The sequence below is a fragment of the Canis aureus genome, chromosome 33 (assembly GCF_053574225.1).
Source record: "Canis aureus isolate CA01 chromosome 33, VMU_Caureus_v.1.0, whole genome shotgun sequence".
Lineage (NCBI taxonomy): Eukaryota > Metazoa > Chordata > Mammalia > Carnivora > Canidae > Canis > Canis aureus.
In genome coordinates, this window is record NC_135643.1 from 8,812,694 (window position 1) to 8,831,164 (window position 18,471).

At 37.3% G+C, this 18,471-nt stretch overlaps 1 protein-coding gene across 8 annotated transcripts in view; it reads right to left on the minus strand.

The window, feature by feature from the left end:
• WDFY3 (WD repeat and FYVE domain containing 3) overlaps nt 1-18,471 on the minus strand; it is a 235,135-nt gene that overhangs the window by 98,389 nt on the left and 118,275 nt on the right. For all 8 annotated transcript variants that reach the window (XM_077882767.1, XM_077882766.1, XM_077882763.1 and 5 more), the window contains 8 exons: nt 18,224-18,324; nt 17,870-18,088; nt 11,551-11,732; nt 9,514-9,745; nt 7,402-7,562; nt 5,027-5,138; nt 3,118-3,308; nt 1,543-1,695 (listed from right to left, as the gene is read on the minus strand). In XM_077882767.1, coding sequence (XP_077738893.1) covers nt 1,543-1,695; nt 3,118-3,308; nt 5,027-5,138; nt 7,402-7,562; nt 9,514-9,745; nt 11,551-11,732; nt 17,870-18,088; nt 18,224-18,324 — 1,351 coding nt within the window. The remainder of the gene's footprint in view (nt 1-1,542; nt 1,696-3,117; nt 3,309-5,026; nt 5,139-7,401; nt 7,563-9,513; nt 9,746-11,550; nt 11,733-17,869; nt 18,089-18,223; nt 18,325-18,471) is intronic.

The window sequence follows — 18,471 nt, forward strand, 5'->3', positions numbered from 1 at the left end:
CAAGCTAGAGATTCAGATCTAGGGCTGAACTTTGTAGAGATGAGGCTGTGGGAAGAACCTGAAGGGAAGAAAACAAAAGGGGATCCCTGAGTGGCTCAGTGGTTTAGCACCCGCCTTCAGCCCAGGGCATGATCCTGGAGTCCCAGGATCGAATCCCACATCTGGCTCCCTGCATGGAGCCTGCTTCTCCCTCTGCCTGTGTCTCTGCCTGCCTCTCTCTCTCCTTCTCTCTCTCTCTCTGTGTCTCTCATGAATAAATAAATAAAATCTTAAAAAAAAAAAAAGGAAAGAAAACAAAAGAAGGTAAAGAAGTTGGACATTTTTAAGTAAAATAATAAAAATTTCCAAGCCAGAAAATTATGGGGCAAGTAGTAAGAAAGATACAGGAGCTGCAGGCTAGCAAGAGTCAGGAGCTGCAAAAAGAGGGAGACACTGGAGTGCTTGGGTAGCTCAACTGGTTAGGCGTCTGCCTTTGGCTCAAGTCATGACCTCAGGGTCCTGGGATTGAGTCCCATATTAGGCTCCCCTTCAGCAGAGAGTCTGCTTGTCTCTCTACCCCTCCCCCCACTCGTTTTCTCTCTCTCTCTCTCTCTCTCAAGTAAATAAATAAAATCTAAAAAAAGAGAGAGAAAGCAAATGCAGAATTTGCTCCTGAGCTGCAGGTACTGTAGATGGAGTATGGGCCAGGATGCTAATATGCATTCAAATAAAGTTTCAGGAAAGCAATTAGAGCACATAACCTGTTTTTTTGTTTTATTTTTTGGGGGGATTTTTTTAAAAAAAGATTTTATTTATTAATTCATAAGAGACACAGAAAGAGAGGCAGAGGCATAGGCAGAGGGAGAGCGTGATGCGGGACTCAATCCCAGACCTGGGGATCATGACCTGAGCCAAAGGTAGATGCTCAACCACTAAGCCACCCAGGTGCTCACAAAATCTGTTTGTTAGGAATTTAAAATAACCGAAAAGACAGAGATTATAGTAGTTATGAGAAAGAAGGGTTGTGGCCTAGACATTACAGCCAGCAAACATTTAGTACTAGACATCAATCTGGGTGGTAGGGATACAAATGAAGACAGGATCTCTGCACACGTGAAGTCCACAGCCCCACAGGGGAGATATATACCGACATCAAATGTATAGTATATAAAGTATATAGTGACGACTTGTAAAGTACTGTGAATGGGAAGTTAAATGGAGAAGGGATATATGAGAGTAAGTGGTACCTATTAGAATTATTTAATGAATATATGTTTGCCTCTTATAATGCTAGAGAAAGCAGCAAATTAGCTATAGTTAGATAAATGCCTTATACACCATTTCATTTCTACACCACTTGTAAACTGGAATACCCCTGGGGAGAAGAAACCCCATCACTATTCTATTTTTGTACTTTACCAATGACACTAGTAGGAGCATCATAAAATTATAGAACTTAAACACATCCTAGAGACAAATTTTTTAATACTTAACTCTATCAACATGCAGAGTAAGACCTGGATTCATTGACTGTATATTAACAATTAGTGTTCATATACATACTTCAAAATCACAAAGTAGATCCTGGAAGGCAGTTGAATTTGGAATAATGGAGGTCTCATGTCCACTATCAACAGTTCCCACCAAGGAAAACGTTAGATGGAGAATGTGGCTGTTAAGGAGGGAACGTTTTTTCTTAAGCAGCATCGCCAGCAACTAGAAGAAACAGTATCATATGCCCATTGATTAATCATATCATATATGCGCACACACACACACACACACACACGAACTCTATGTAAAGCAATTCCTTGAGACTTCCAAGCTGATTTCTAAATTTTTATTATGACAATATAAAATAAAAAATTTTTTTTTTAATTTTTATTTATTTATGATAGTCACAGAGAGAGAGAGAGAGGCAGAGACACAGGCAGAGGGAGAAGCAGGCTCCATGCACCGGGAGCCTGATGTGGGATTCGATTCCGGGTCTCCAGGATCGCGCCCTGGGCCAAAGGCAGGCGCCAAACCGCTGCGCCACCCAGGGATCCCTGACAATATAAAATTAGAGCAAATCTAATAAGCAGGGTCATCCCAACTACTCTATCATTAAAATATCTTCTACATAAACGCTTTCAATCCACATATATTTAATTTGTTGCCTACATGTACATACAACTTTTTTACTCTTTTTATCCATTTTATTACATTTCACTACAAGGATTTTTCTTTTGCAACATAGTCTTCATAATTTCAAATTTAAAAGGTTGAATGGTAATCTCTGGAATGGATATAGAATTATTAGTTATCCTCATAATGTTGGAACATTTAGAGGGCTTGTGTATTTTCATGAAATGTGGTGAGCAATGCCACAATAATCATTTTGAAAGTTTTGCAAAATAGAACACTTACCAAAATAATGTGATTAAATCTACAGAAAACAAACAGTAAACAGTTTATTCACTAGCAATGAACTGCTGGCTATAGTAGGAGAAGGCATTCATACTTCATCTATACTAAAGAGATTAAATTTTACTCCAAATACTTGTTTCTTTTCTGACAAATAACTTTTTGCTTAAACCTAGTAGGTTGTGGATACATGAATACTGCATATTTTTAATCCCACTTGAGTTTTCAGGACTAGCAATGGCACAGGTATTATAGAGTGGTTTTTACATCCCCTCGGTAAGAGAGCGGGGTCGGGCAGTCAGTAAAAGATGACTGGATGTGGAGGGGAGAGACAAGGAAAACAAGGAACTCTCTCAATCTATCACCCATTTAGCAGCTAGCGTGGGCTGGCAATATGACCCTATTTCATTTCACTCCAATTTCCACAGAGAAAAAGAATTCTAAAGTAGCAAATAGATCTGAAATAACTGAATAACTGAAATAACAAAGCCTAATTCAAGAGTTTAGGAAACAAGATTTGATGAGATAGGCTAAAAAGTTTGAGCCAAAATAAACAATTCACATTCTCACTTGAAATAAATTACTTTTACTAAAAAACTACTGACCTTTAAAGTACATTTGGATGAAATAATTCTTCCAGAGTTTGAAAAAATATAAATAATAATGAAAATTAGATTTTTTTTTTCCCCTAAACATGAAGTAACATGAGAGTGAAGCTTTATGGTTACAAACCTGGTAGCCCTTGATTCTTTCCATTTCTTTGCTGGCTAGTGGGTTACTCTTGACAACACAAACCAGGGCCTTGACTGCTGCATATAGCCCTTCCACATCAGAAGCCATGGCCACCAGGCCCAGGATGGCTGCCGCTCCACCAATGTACTGCAAAGTAGTGGCAACAGGCTTAGGGACAAATGTTCTTACTCCTGATTAAAAGACAGTGAAAAATAATTAAATTCCCTATGTAAACAAGAACTGAATAAATCATCTTAAGAAATATTTAATTAATTTTAAATTATACTCTATCCTATAATAAAAATTCTAAATAAAAATTCAAGGTCGGATGTGGAATGTAATAAATGCTAATGTCTACACTAAGAGATGAGGTGGGAGTAAAGGAGTGAGTAGAGAAGGGTTGGGGTTCGAGAGCAAGCTCAAAGGTTTTGACTGTGTAGCTTTGGACAGCATAAAGGCAAAGTATAAAGGCCCTGAGAATTCACTTCTGAGGTGAGTGAGGAGAATGCCTGACTAGGTACTGCTGGGGAATAAACTTGGGGAAGGTAACAGCCCTTGAACTCTGAACTGGGGAATGGGTTGTGGATGTCATCCTGGCAAAGACCAAGTATTCCCAAGATGAGCCAAGCAAGGTACATCAGTAGCCATTACTCAAAACTTTCTAGTTATATAGTCTGAGTAACAGTACACCAGTGACAGTGACTCCAGAAGAGCATAAGCATGTGGAAACCCAGCACTAGAACTCACTTCATGTCAACTAAAGAAACCTCGCTTCCATGTTCCTAACTTTGCTTTTTTTTTTCTAACCTTGCTTTTAAAAGAAAGCACTGTTTGAATGTCATTTGCCTACTAATCAAGATTGAGTTTTCCAAAAATAAAACTAATATGCATTTTATATTTCTATGTGCTTTGCAGTATCCATAATATTTGCATATATTATGGCACCAAATTTTGAAAACTACTTTCTGAAGTAATTAGGGCCAGTATTACTAGTTTATAGATAAGAAAGTTGAAGTCCAAAAAGCTCAAATGTCTGGTATAATGCCACACAGTTACAGAATAGGAGCAGGAACCTCAATCTTTGAACTCTTCACTCACTGATTTTTTTTTACTATACCATGTGCTGTTATATTTTTGCAAAGGACATAGAGCAGAGCTCAGTAAATACTTGCTGAATTGAATAAAGAAAAACTAACATGTGCATTAGCATAAAGAAAACTGTTTTATAATGCAATGTGGTTAATGAAGAAAACCAAAGTTAGGATATGTACACATCACTGAGACAATAAAAACTGCCAAGGACTGATAAATACGTAGGATTCTGACCAATAGAACACTAACTTTTTATTAATCTAATAAAGAACCAATATTAATGTACTTTAGATATAGAATGGCTGGTTCTGAATTTTGGATGACATGACTGGATTATGTCTCAGGATTCTATCTAACCAAAAAAAATCAACTCTTTTTAAGCACACATCAAGTACAAGGCTCTGTAGAATGTCCACCAGCTTTAACTTCTACTATATTTGGAGTCACTGTTTATACTCCAGAGGTCTTATTTCTAGCTCATTTCCAAATAACAGATGCACTCACGGGTGCCACCACTGCTGCACCAAACCATGCAATAATCACCAATATTTCTAAATCTTTACATCTCTATCCCTAAATGTAGTGTGAATTTTACCTTGAAATTACACAGAAATATGTAGTCGGCACTCATTAGTGCTGACAAAATAGGGAAAAAGTTAATGGGATTTTTAAAAAGGTTATGATTTTTAAAGTTGACTGGAGTTTGAGATTGTTATTAATTTCTAAATATTGTAAGAACACTATAAAATATGAATGCAGTGAATGCAGATTTGAAGGCCAATAAAGGAGTCTGAAACAGTAAGACAATCTGACTCACCCAAGTATCCAATCAGAGTAGCTCCAACTGTCCGTGCAGGTCCATTAAGGTGTCCTGCTGAGTTGTGTATCAATTTCACAGGAGTGGCATTCTCATGGGAAGAAATGCCTAACTGAAGAATAGGAAAGGGGAGAAAAATGTAACTATAGAAGAACAGTCTGAACATTTGGATTGGAAAAAAAAAACAAAAAACAAACACACGACCATGATTTGTAACATCATTTCTTTCTCTTCTCAGAATATTAAAAACATGGACATTCTTTTTTTTTTTTTTTTAAGTGTGCAAGCTCTTCCTATGGATAGAAAGTCACAGATAGTAAGTTAAGTACAATCTACTGAGATAAAGATGGTGAGGGGTTCATTGGAAATAGCTTCAGAGATCTTTGGATTTAAAGTTCTTAACACTAGCTGTCTCACGGTATTTCTGATCAGTGAACATAATATTAACTTTACTTCATATCCAAGTAAATGTCACATAATTTATTCAAGTGTTTATAGATAAAACATGCCTACAAAAGAGAAATGATACGTTTTGCATATGTAACACAAATATACACATAATGGGCTTTCAAAGCAAACACAATCCTAAAACTTTAATTCTATTGTTCCTTGTAGAACTAAATTTATCTATAGTTCATGTTCCTTGAAGGATGGTCCATGTACTTACAGACATATGCCTGCACAAGAGTTGTCAATACTTACTGTTCCCAAATCCTTTCCTCCCTTTCTCTCGATTTCCTCCCTTGGGCTGTGCCTCCTCTAATCAGCCAGACAGCTTGCCAAGTTCACCTACGACTTCCACCTTGTTAGACCCACTGCTGGTCAGTCCTTAGTCCTAGTCTTTTCTGGACCAGAGACATTTGCCACAGTGAATTACTGATTTCTATCACATCAAACTCTCCTAATTTTTCTCCTTTCTTGCTGTTTTTTGCTGCTTCCTCACTGTTTTTTGCTGGTTCTTCATCTCCATAGCTCCCCAGTACTAGATGTCCAGGTCTCAGTCTGGAACCTTTCTCTTCTCTAGCCACATCTATACTTAGATAAAAGCATCTAGCCTCCCGGCTTTAGATATCACTTCTGAACATCCATGGTTCAAACCTCTACCTCAAAGTCCAGATTCACATTTCCAATGGCTTTGAGATCTCCACTAAGATATCTAATATACTTCTCAAATTTCTCTAAAACATAGTTCTGAGTATTCTTCCTCAAAGTACTCTTCCAGAAGTTTTCTCCAAATCAGAAAAAGCAACCCTGTTTTCCTCAATGTTAGAGCAAAAAAACCTTGGAGTTATCCTTGATTTCTTTCTTTTCTTCATAATTCACACCCAATCTCCAAAAACTGTTGGCCTCATCTTTAAAATATACCTCATTTCTCATCATGGCCACCACTATCCTCCCAGGTGTCCCCACCATTATAGTCATATGAATTATTATAAAACTGGTCTCCTTGTTTCTACCTTTGTCTGTTGTCCCCCTTCAGTCTATTCAAGGAAGGTCAGAGCCATCCTGGCTAACATTTCATTCATTAGGTCTGGAACCCTGTAATGCTTCCCATCTCACTTGGCTCAAGCCAATGTCTCTACCACTGCCTATAAATCCAATACAGTCTAGTACCTATTACCTATCTGAGTTCTTCTTCTACTACCCAGGTCTTCTCTCATTTGCTCCAGCCTCGCCACCTCTACAGCATGCATGGACCTTCCTCAGGGCCTCAGCACTTATACCACTGGGACAATATCACCCATGCTGTGACTATATCCCATTCTGCATGTTCTCATGGCTTGCTGCCTCTCCTATTTCAAGTCTTCTCCAATTTCACCTTTAGAATGAGGCCTCCTACAACCATTCTATTTAGCACTATAAGTTGATCACTTTCTCCTTCCTTGCTTTATTCTCTGCACTCTTCACCTTCTAATATAACCTAAGATTAGGTCATTTCTTTAGCTATTATCATCTGTCTCTTCCACTACAATGTAAGAAACATAAAGGCAGGAATTTTCTCTATATCCACCTCTGTATCCTAAACAAAGCGGTACTTGACACATAGTAGGTGATCCAGAAAAAAGTTACGTGATACCCTTAAAAATAGCAATTGTTTTCTTTCATTTTCTGTAATTCAATTTCTTAATTGCCAATATTAATATTTTAAAAAGAATATAAATCATGCACAGAGAAGGAAATTCTCACTTTTCCAAATTAAGCTAATTATCTAACTATGTTTTGGCTTAAATCCAAAGCCAATAAAACAAATATAAACAATACACGAAAGGCACTATTTTCAGTAACTATTCAAACTTGGGTGGACCCATAATGATGTTCTGAAACACTTTCCTGGGAAAACCAGCCACAGCTTACTGTGAAATCATTCTGCTTACCTGCTTAGCGATGGCTTTGCTGTCCAACTTGTTGTACACTTTCCGGATTCTTGCCACCGTTAGGGAAGACACAGAGAGTGCATATAGGCCAAATGACACCTTTTCTTCTGGTACTAATGACACAGGAGATGGGACTACACCTTCACACTTTGCATCTTTACCTTCAAATGAAGAATAATCCTTTTCAAAATTGTCAGTATTTCTCCTTTTCTTACACAAATGTTTTATTCTTACTATCATTTTTAAATGGGTGGACTTGAAAAATCTTTTAAAGTGGAACATTAGGGTTAAATTTAAAAACTGTAAATTTTCAGCTCTTCATTTTTTTCTTTTTACAAAATAAGAGAAAACCACCTAGTAATAGACCTTTACATTCTAAGTTTTAATCTTAAAGTGTGTTTTACAAATAGCATAATATAAAGGAAAAGAGTTTTAAGTATTATCAAAGAAATCATACCTTTCCCCCTTTAACTTCAAAGGAGAAAGAAAATGAACATGAGTGGAATGCCTATAAGCTTTGTTGCAGTAGGTCTCTTCCCCAACCAGAGCCCCCATATGTGCTTCTCTATATTCTTCTAAGCTAAGCAACATAGCAGAACAGTTAAGAATATAAAGTCTTGGAGCTAGATGGCTTAAGTTTGAATTTTTGCTTTATCACCTAAAAGATATGTGACTTACACATTTCTGTGCCTCAGTTTCCCCATCTGTAAAATGGGGATTATAAAAACAGTATGTAAGTACCAATGTTTGAAAAGATGAACAAGGGGCACCTGGGTGGCTCAGTGGTTGAGCATCTGTCTTTGGCTCAGGTTGTGATTCCTGGGTCCTGGGATTGAGTCCTCCATCAGGCTCCCTACTGGGACCCTGCCTCTCCCTCTGACTATGTCTCTGCCTCTCTCTCTTTCTCTCTCTGTGTCTCTCATGAATAAAAAAATAAAATCTTAAAAAAAAAAAAAAAAAGATGAACAAATACGTGTGAAGAACTCAGAACAGCTCTGTCCTTCACGTGAATTAACTTATTGCAGAGCCTGAGTGCTCAGTCTTAGCTCTTATTAGATCTCTCTAAATCAAGAATATGAGTGAAAGAGGGGTGCTATGGTGGCTCCGTTGGTTGAGCATCTACCTTCAGCTCACGTCATGATCTCAGGGTTCTGGGATCAAGCCCCACATTGCACTTCCTGTTCAGTGGGAAGTCTGCTTCTCCCTCAGTCCCCCTATACAGTCATGCTGTGTGTGCTCTCTTTCTCAAATAAATAAATAAAGTCTTAAAAAAAACAAAAAGAACACAAGAGAAAGACAACTTAGCCACAGGATTATCATCATTTACAATAAACTTGTCCTAATTCTTCTGAGAACATCACTTGGAAAAAGTACTGCTACATCAGTTCCTTTGACTCTAAATTTCTTTAGGAAGAAAGGATAACAAGAAGTAGACTGTAGGAGTAAAGGGATAAGGAAATCTGATGTTAATTGGTCTAACCTGAAAAATATTTATGAGTGTGTATTTTCTGGAAACATCCTTCCTTTCTTTAACCAGAGTAGATAACACTTTAAAATGCTTATATATGGGGCACCTGGGTGAGTCAGTCAGTTAAGCATTTGCCTGATTGGCTCCAGTCATGATCTCAGGTCCTGGGATGGAGCCCCATGTGAGGCTCTTTGTTCAGCAAGGACTCTGCTTCTCCTCTCTCTGCCCTCCACTTGTGCTCTCTCTTGCTCTCTCTCCCTCTCTCTTACAATTAAAATCTTTAAAACTAAATTAAAATGCTTATTTAGGAAAAATTATAGAAAGAGAAAAAGGTTATAGTTTGACTCTTAGAGAGCAAACATATCTTGGAGCCAATAAGAGAAACTAGAAAGTTAGTGATCAGGCATGAAAACAAAAATCAGGAAAGTATAGCACAATCAGTGGAGGAGAGCATCTGGAAGAAGAGTGAATCATCAATAATATCACATTGAAGAAAAGTGAAGGAGAAGTCTCTTTTATAAGATAACAATGTATAACCCTATCCACACCCTATATACAAACCTGTATATACACGTGTATATGCACTTATTCATGTACCTACATGGCAGCTTCACACATTAAGCTTCACACATTAAGTTACTCACATGGCATACATACGGCCTGAAAGCTTCCAACATAATTTGGTCCTAGTTCATAAATGGTAGTAACATTTGAAGGAGGTAAAACTTCTTCCAGAAAATGAGTGGGTCCAAGACGCCAAACCAATGAAGCAATTTGGCGTTGGGCAGGTGGAGTGCCAACATATGCATAGACTGTGCTGACCACAGGTGGGTTAGCAGAACCTGAACCTCCAGGAGTACTGTGAACATAATGCAGCTGTAGAAAAAAAAAAAATGAAAGCAAATGTAAGAGATACAAACCAAAATCTCCCACTTTCACCAGGAAAATAATCACTTTCTGCATATAGTTTCATTATTCCAAGGTCATGTAACTTTATGTACAAAATAGTTGGATTGAGAAATACAAGGGCAGACCAAGATTCTGGAACCTGATTTGGAAGATGGAAATTTGCTATTATCCAACTCTCTGATAAACTATCTAATGTAAGAAAGGGAAACAATCAAATAGAGGGATACTATTACTGTATGGGGATTGGTTTGCATATCAGATTAACATTGCTTCTATGAAATTTTTGGGTTGAAATAAAAACAGAGCTTTCCAACTATGGAATTCAAGTAGTCTTGAAATTATGTCACCTTCAATCTGAGTCTGTCAAAATTATTCATGAGAAGTGTTTTATATAATGGGTGAAGTGCTACAAAAGTTCTAAAATTTAACAGTCTGTTATGTAATTAATACACACATAATCTCAATGTAAAATATATTCTCAGATTTGAAATTACGCTAGTGTTTACTGACAAGGTGCAAAATTATCATTCAATTCATTTGTAGTAACTATATAATTAGAACATAACAGAAAATTAAGTCAAGTGGTTTCTTATGGTATAGGCAGCTTCTATCACTCGATAGTACGAAGGATATTTTACAGTAACACGTTCTCGACTTCAGATTACTCTATCATTCCATATATTACAGAAAAGTTCTGGTGATGTTAACAGTTAAGTATGAAGACCACCACTCAGCCTAAAGTTGGTTTCACGGGACCACTGACTCCTCACAGGCACAGGGATAACGACGATATAAATATATTAATAATAAATCTACCTCTCAATTCTAGAAGCTGAGGATATTTTTATTTTAAATAATATTAAAAATAACAAAGGAGCAACCTATTAGAGAATCCACAAGCCCATTCCAAATGCAATCATGTGTACAGAAGAAACAATACAATTCCCACAGAGTGGATTTTAGGGTTTATCTTATTGAAATACAAATGTCACAATAAAATATTATTAATGAAGAAAATACATTCAAGGAAGCTAACGATCTCAATGCTTTTTAAACTTTAATTCACACACGAGGACAAACTTTGCTTCTTTCAACAGATAATTGCTATAAAAATGGATACTATATTTTAGATAGCTATAGCATTTTAACAGCTTGCTAGCTGAGTTCTGTCGGAAGTAACTAGCAGCATTCATCCTGATACAAAAAAAGGAACTTCTGGTTCTTTACTGGCTGTTTCAATTCTCTTCTCTCTCTTCTGAATATCATAGTATAGTATACCTATATCTAGAGTAATATTATACACTCATTCACTCAGCAAACAGTATTGGAATACCTAACTACTATTATCAGGGGCTATTAAGTGGATGATCTGAAAACAAAGATGAATAAAAACGTTCCAGCTCCAAAGGAATATAGTCTACTGGAATGCATAACAAGAAAGAGTGACAAAACTGCTCATAGGTTATTTAGGCATCCTTCACCTGGTTTTTCTTTCATGAAAAATCACTTAGCAAACTGCGGCTCAAGTGCTAACATATTTACAATCTTCTTTAGTACTCAGTAACCTCTTCTTTCTCTTCTTCTCTAAGGAAGTGATAAGAATCAGCCAGCCACATGACTTTTAAACACATTGTTCAAATGGGTAATAAAGGTCACTCTGAAATTAAAACAGTAATTTCAAATATACCCCTGCAAATACGTACACACAAACACATCTATCCCTAAACTATCTCGTAAGGCAGATTAAGACTTACAAGCACAAGTGTGCTTACCTTCACAGTGTTAACAAGCTGTCCATCAATATAGAGGGCTGCAGTACTGTTTTTCAGCATGCCTTTGCTCATCACCAAAACTAAATGATGCCACTGCCCCTCAACTATAAGTTCTCCACATCGAAAGCGGGCACAGCACGGGAGAATCTCATAAAAAGAAGATTCTTCACTAAAATCATCAACTAAAATAAAGAGGAGAAAGAAAAAACTCAACATCTTCATTCAAACAATTATTCATACCTAGATCTTGACTTTGTTAAAATAATATAATACTGGTATAGACAAAAATACCCTCTTCACTCAACAATGTTACCTGTAGCAACAAGTAAAACCTGGAATGTATTTTTGCTTTCTTCTGCTCAAGATACAGTTATTATTAAATAAAGTTATAAGAGTTGATGAAATAAAAAAAGACAATAAAATAAAGTTATAAGAGATGAGAAAAAGAGACTAATTGATTTTTATCTGTCATGGTCTGTTTAAAAAGGTCTTTTTAAATTCTCATTTGCCATGTATTTCATTACAGCACTGGTTGGAAAACTAAAAATTTTAATCTTGCCATATGCTCTGCTCAATGACACAATGAGCCAACTATCTGCTCTCAGGTTGTAGTTACACTGCCCTGACCCCTGCCCTATGATAGCTGGTAGTAAGGAGGTAATTTATGGAGTGGAAAGGTTTATTATATTAGTTTCATGTGTACAATATAGTGATTCAGTAATTCTGTACATTACTTAGTGCTCATCATGATAAGTGTACTGTTAATCCCTATCACCTATTTTACCCTGCCTTCCAAACCCTCCTTCTCTGGGAGCATCAGTTTGTTCTCTATAGTTAAGAGTCTGTTTCTTGGGGCGCCAGGCCTGCGGCGTCTCGGTCGTTGCCCGGGCCCGCCCGCCCGCCCGCCGCGGCTCCCGCTCGGGGAGTACCCCTGGCCAGGCGGGGCGATGCCGGGGGGCCGGCGGCCGAGGGTCCGCTCCGGGAACCAGCCTCGTCCCGCGCCCGCCATGGAGCCGTCCGGGCGCGGGGCCTGGGCCCACAGCCGCGCCGCGCTCGACCGGCTGGAGGAGCTGCTGCGCTGCTCGCGTTGCTCTAATATTCTGAGGGAGCCTGTGTGTTTAGGAGGGTGTGAGCACATCTTCTGTAGTTCTGGAAGCTAGAAGTCTGAGAGCAAGGTGTCAAGCAGGGCTGTGAGGAAGACTATTCCATGATTCTCTTCTGTCTTCTGGTGGAGCAGCTTTGTCTTCTGGCAGTTTTTGGCATTCCTTGGCTTGTAGATATATCACTCTGATTTTGACCTTTATGTTCACATGACATTCTCTCTTGTGTGCACATTTGTCTCTGTCCAAACTTCCCCTTTTTGTAAGGATACTAGTTATATTGGATTAAGCCTTACCTCGATGGTCTCATATTAATTTGATCATCTAGAAGTCCCTATTTCCAAGTAAGATCCCATTCTTAGGTACTGGGGTAAAGACTTCAACATTTTTTGGGGGGCACAATTCAAATAATAATAGTTATGTGAAATTATATCCATGTTATAGTATGAGAGCTCTGGCTTATAGATTAGAATACCAGATTTTCATGTCATTCTATTTCTTATTTTGGAGAAGTAAATTCAAGGACCGAATGTCTTAGTTTAATTGTCTGAGACAGGGTTAACGTAGCCTCCTTTGAGTAGTTTTTTAATGATTTCAGTTATGACTATGACTATCTGGTATGAACACCTGCAAGACGAGGTTTAAGCACATATGAAAATAATTTACTATGTGACTGCCGGGCTGGGATGTGTGGGAAGCAATTATGCTTGGGGTCCCGATTTTCTTTCTGGAAATATGGATCTGATATATGGGACCCACCAGCTGGATAGGAAGTAGTACCTGTTGCCTACCTGATAACTCCATATGGATGATAATGGGATTTCAGACTTGACGTGTGCAGAACATGCCTGTCGGCCACTCTTCCTTTTGCTGTGCCTGTCTCGGTGATCTTCACGGCAATAAAGGGTACTACCCATAGCAGTGTTGCTTAAGGCGAAAACCACAAGTAATACCCAATTGCTCTTTTTCTTCCTTATCACATCATGAAGTTCTGTTAGTTCCACCTCAAAATGTGCCTTGAATCTTGAATTTTCCCACTTTCTCTGTATTTATTACCATTGCCACTTTGGTCCAAGCCATCATCCTATTACCGTATCTCCTCCTAATAAGTTCAAAACTGAACCCCTTCCCATTTTATTCATTCTTATCAGCGATCTTTAAAAAAAGGTACATCACATCCCTATCATTAAATTCCTTAAATTCCTCTAGTGGCTTCTTTTACAGTTAGAATGAAATCTAGACTCTTCACTCTAAGGCCCAGAAGACCCTCCTGTACAGGACCCAATTCCTACCTGCCTCTACAGCCACGCTTCCTGCTTAGCTCACACTGTTCTACTCACCTTCTCCTTTTAGTTCATTAAACACACCAAACTCAACCAGTGCCCCAGGACTTTTGCACTTGCTATTTCTTCCATCTAGAATTTACTGCCACATTTTTGTAAGGCTGACTTTTCATTAGTTACATTTCAGCTCAGATGTCACCTCCTTCAAAAGGCCTCTTATGATCCCTTCACAAAATGATGCTACTTCCTGTCCTTACTTGATAGGAAGCAGATTTGTTTCAGCTGATGTACTCACTGTATATAATATGAGTGACAAATCTGCTGGAGCATAACAAACTCCCTGAAATTCTATGTAAAGCAAGTGTGTGTGTGTGTTTAGTGTGAGAGAGACCTATACTTTTAATTGGGTTCTAAAGCGGTCTGTGGGGATCCCTGGGTGGCGCAGCGGTTTAGCGCCTGCCTTTGGCCCAGGGCGCGATCCTGGAGACCCGGGATCGAATCCCACGTCGGGCTCCCGGTGCATGGAGCCTGCTTCTCCCTCTGCCTGTGTCTCTGCCTCTCTCTCTCTCTCTCTCTCTCTCTCTCTCTCTGTGACTATCATAAATCAATAAAAATTAAACAAAATTAAAAAAAAAAAAAAAAAAGAGTCTGTTTCTTGGTTTATCTCTCATTGTTCCCCTCTGCTTCTTTTGTTTCTTAAATTCCACATGCATGAAATCATATGGTATATGTCTTTCTCTAACTTATTTTACTTAGCATAACACCCTCTAGCTCCAACCATATTGTTGCAAGTGGCAAGATTTCATTCTTTTCTGTGGCTGAGCAATATTCCATTGTATATACACCACCTCTTCTTTACCCATTCATCTCTTAATGGACACTTGGGTTGCTTCCATATCTTGCCTATTGTAAGTAATGCTGCTATAAACATAGGGGTGCAGAGATCTTTTTGGGTTAATATTTTTGTTTTGTTTTTCATAAATACCCAATAGTGGAATTACTGGATCATATGGAAGTTTCTGAGGAAACTTCATACTATTTTCCATAATGGCTACGTGGAAAGGTATTTTTTGATTCAAGTTTCCTGCTTCAACAGACAACTCTGATTAATTTCCTAACACTCTGCAAACATTTCCTGGCTCCCATCTATTTTCTCTCTGCTACCCAATATATTGCCTGATCATGGTAGGAAATAATGGGTCAATATTAATTCAATCTTAGTGTTAAGCTAATTAAAAATTAATTTAACTTTCCTAAACATCCAAGGGGTGGGACAACAATGGATATCCAGATGTTAAAAATTCATTCTTCCTGGGGCACCTGGGTGGCTCAGCGATTGAGCATCTGCCTTTGACTTATCCTGGGATCAAGTCCCACATCAGGCTCCCTGTGGTGAGCCCGTTTCTCCCTCTTCTTATGCCTTTGTCTCTCTCATGAATAAATAAACAAAAATCTTTTTAAAAAATTCATTCCTCCACCTACCCCCCCAAAAAAAACTTCAAAAAGAACTAATCTGTAACAATGTAACTTAAAGCAGGCCCACCATTTTTCAGGATAAGCACACACAAGTAAATACACTAAAAGTTAAAAGTGTAATTTATATGAAGAAAGAATTATAAATAAAATAAAAAAATACAATAGAGAACCACAAGCCCATTCCAAATGCAATCATGTGTACATGATAAAATACTAACTTTAATTTTTGGAATCCTAAAATATCAGTGTATACTGAAATGTCAAGATTATATTTTAAAAATGACAATACAGAATATACACCCATTCATGAGTTAAGAAAGGCACAATCTTATATTAGGTGACCTAATATAGGAACAGAATTGAAGAAACCAGGGGAAAAGCAGAGTCAAACAGTTTTGAAAAGTCTAGTTTACGGACCAAAGGATGTGAAAGGAAAGATAACAAGTATGCTCAAAACCAGGAACTCTTCTCTTTTTCTTTCCTGTTAATAGACTGAATCTTACCAGAATTGTAGATTTCACTTAAAAAATTTTCTGAATTTCATATTCTGACTCAGGCTAGGACTAAGCCATATCCGGCATATCCAGCATGTCAGGATATCTTGGTGAGCCAACTGGTTTCAGACAACTCTTAATTACCTACACATCTTAATGGGCTACAGCTGTTCAGAGGATGGATTCTTGTAGTAGTAACATCATCTATAACTAATGTATCTGTTACTTTAATTTCTAGTGATATATAGACGATGGTAGTCTTGTAAATTAAATTTTGAGAAAATGATGCAAAGTTAGAAAACATTTCCCTAGTTTACTGAAATATCACTAGATCCATTTGTTAACTTTTCTACTAACCTCTATCCCTTTTCTAAATTCTCCATTATTATTCACTTTGCTCATTATTTCCCTTTCAAGCCATCCATATTTATTTTCCTTTTCTTCTCATTCATTCATTCATTCATTCATTCACACTTCTACAAAACATTTTAAGTGTTTGGGTGGCAGGGCTTCTCAGATTACCAAAGTAATAAATCACATAGCATGTGCAATCATCTAGTTCTATTTTTGTCTAGACAAAGACAAAAATAAAGAATTAAAATCTTGGAAGTCCAGATCAGTGACAAAAAAACCAAACCGAGTAATATCTATGATGGTGGACATAAGAGGAAGGGAAGAATTTTGAAGAAAGCATAATTCAGTGAGACGTAATGAAAGGGGTGGTATTATCAAGGTAGACTTGAGGTTTTTAGCTAGGCTAACTGGTGGAGGAGGTGTCATTTACCAAGATAGGAAAATAGAGATGCAGGCTTTATAAAGTATTATATTTTGAGTTGTTTACAGAATGACTATTCATATGAAGATGTCTACTTTGCAGTTAAAATATGAAGAGAAAGCATGAGACACAGATAAATAAAAAAATTTTTAATTTCAGAATCCCTGGGATTAAAAAGACCTAAAGCTAACAAAGATAAGATTTTTTTTTTCCTCATGAAGAGAAGTTTGAATACAAAGACTAAAGATGAAATCTGGGAGAATATTAATTTTAAGGGGAAGATGGAAAAGAAAGAAGGAAGTTGTAGAAGAGAGGTCAGAGATTTGGTAAAAGAAAATGAAAGAATGCAGATAGGTCTGATTATGAGGAAAACATCAACAGGATTAAATAGAGTATCCTAATAAGAATTTTAAAGCGATTATACTATATTGATGCATACTCTGTGCTAGTTGTAAAGAATACTAGGAAAAGAGGCCTTACAACCTAATTGAGCTAACATTCAAATTAATATTCAAATACCAATCACATGTGAAGCAATACATGGTATTATTTGGTTAAAGATAAATTTAGAAAACGATAAAAAAGGTGTATTTATATTACAAATACTTATATTCAGAGCAAAGGACATTCAGTAAACTGAGACTTATATTTTACACTATTCACATCATTTAGGAAGATCTCCATGAATGCCTTGAATAAGTTCTACTGATAGTAATGTAACATTCTGGCATGTTGGAAAGAATTAGAAAATTAGATTATTAAATGCATTAAGCCTTGAAGGTAAGTGATGGATAAAGTAATTAAAATGCTATTGTGTCTAGCACAGAGTAGCACATATGGTAGGCAGGTGCTGAATGAATATTCATTAGCTAAGCAGAATTCATAGCCAATGAAAATCCTTACTAAAATACATCAAACAAGCAATCTGCTTTCCTAGCAAAAGCTGTGATTTCTTGGCAAGTAGAGAGGAATCCTTATTTTAAGAACTCTATCCATTGTTTTCTATCTAAGTCTCTTTTGAAAGTGCCTTAAAATTCACTGGTAAACAATATTCAACATTTCATATAACTTATTCTATCCTATGATAATTTAAATTGGAAAAAAATTACCAGCTGGATCTTAAAGATGAATATTATAATAAAGTTTAATACTTTCAATTACCACGAGAAGCAAAAGGAAACTGATACGAACCATAGTTTTGGAGTAGTTCCTCTTTGGTGGAAACAATCAGAGATCGGTCTTTTGCTGACAGAATGATGGCAAGGCACACATAATGCTGCTCAGAAGAATTTGCTCGGCGCACGACAGTAAGAAGTCTGACAGGGTGGTTATTTGGAGGAGAACTAAAATGTTCAATACAGAACCAGCTAGAGTAGCTTAAGCCAGATGGAGGAGGGAAGAATCTTTCGCCTAAAAATAGAAAAGTAACAATGAAAGAGTTTGTGTTGATTCATATTTACATTTTATAAAGAAGGCAATAAACTCTAAATAAAATATAACCAACTAAAAAATGGAATCTCATGAGCAAAGAAAGTTAATATTTACCAGAACCAATGCCACTGACCACAGCCCCATCGGTAAGACCCGTTGTGACGGCATTGTTTGTAGGAGCATTGTGAGGGGCCAAACTAGGCAGGAACAAGCAGCTATTAGAGAAAAGACAATGTACATATGAGAGAGATCAACTGCTTTCTTCTCTTACCACTAAACACTTACCATACTGAAATAAACTGCCTTCATCTAAGGGCAACTGGAACAAAGAGAACATGAAACAAACCTGGCTACCTAACAAG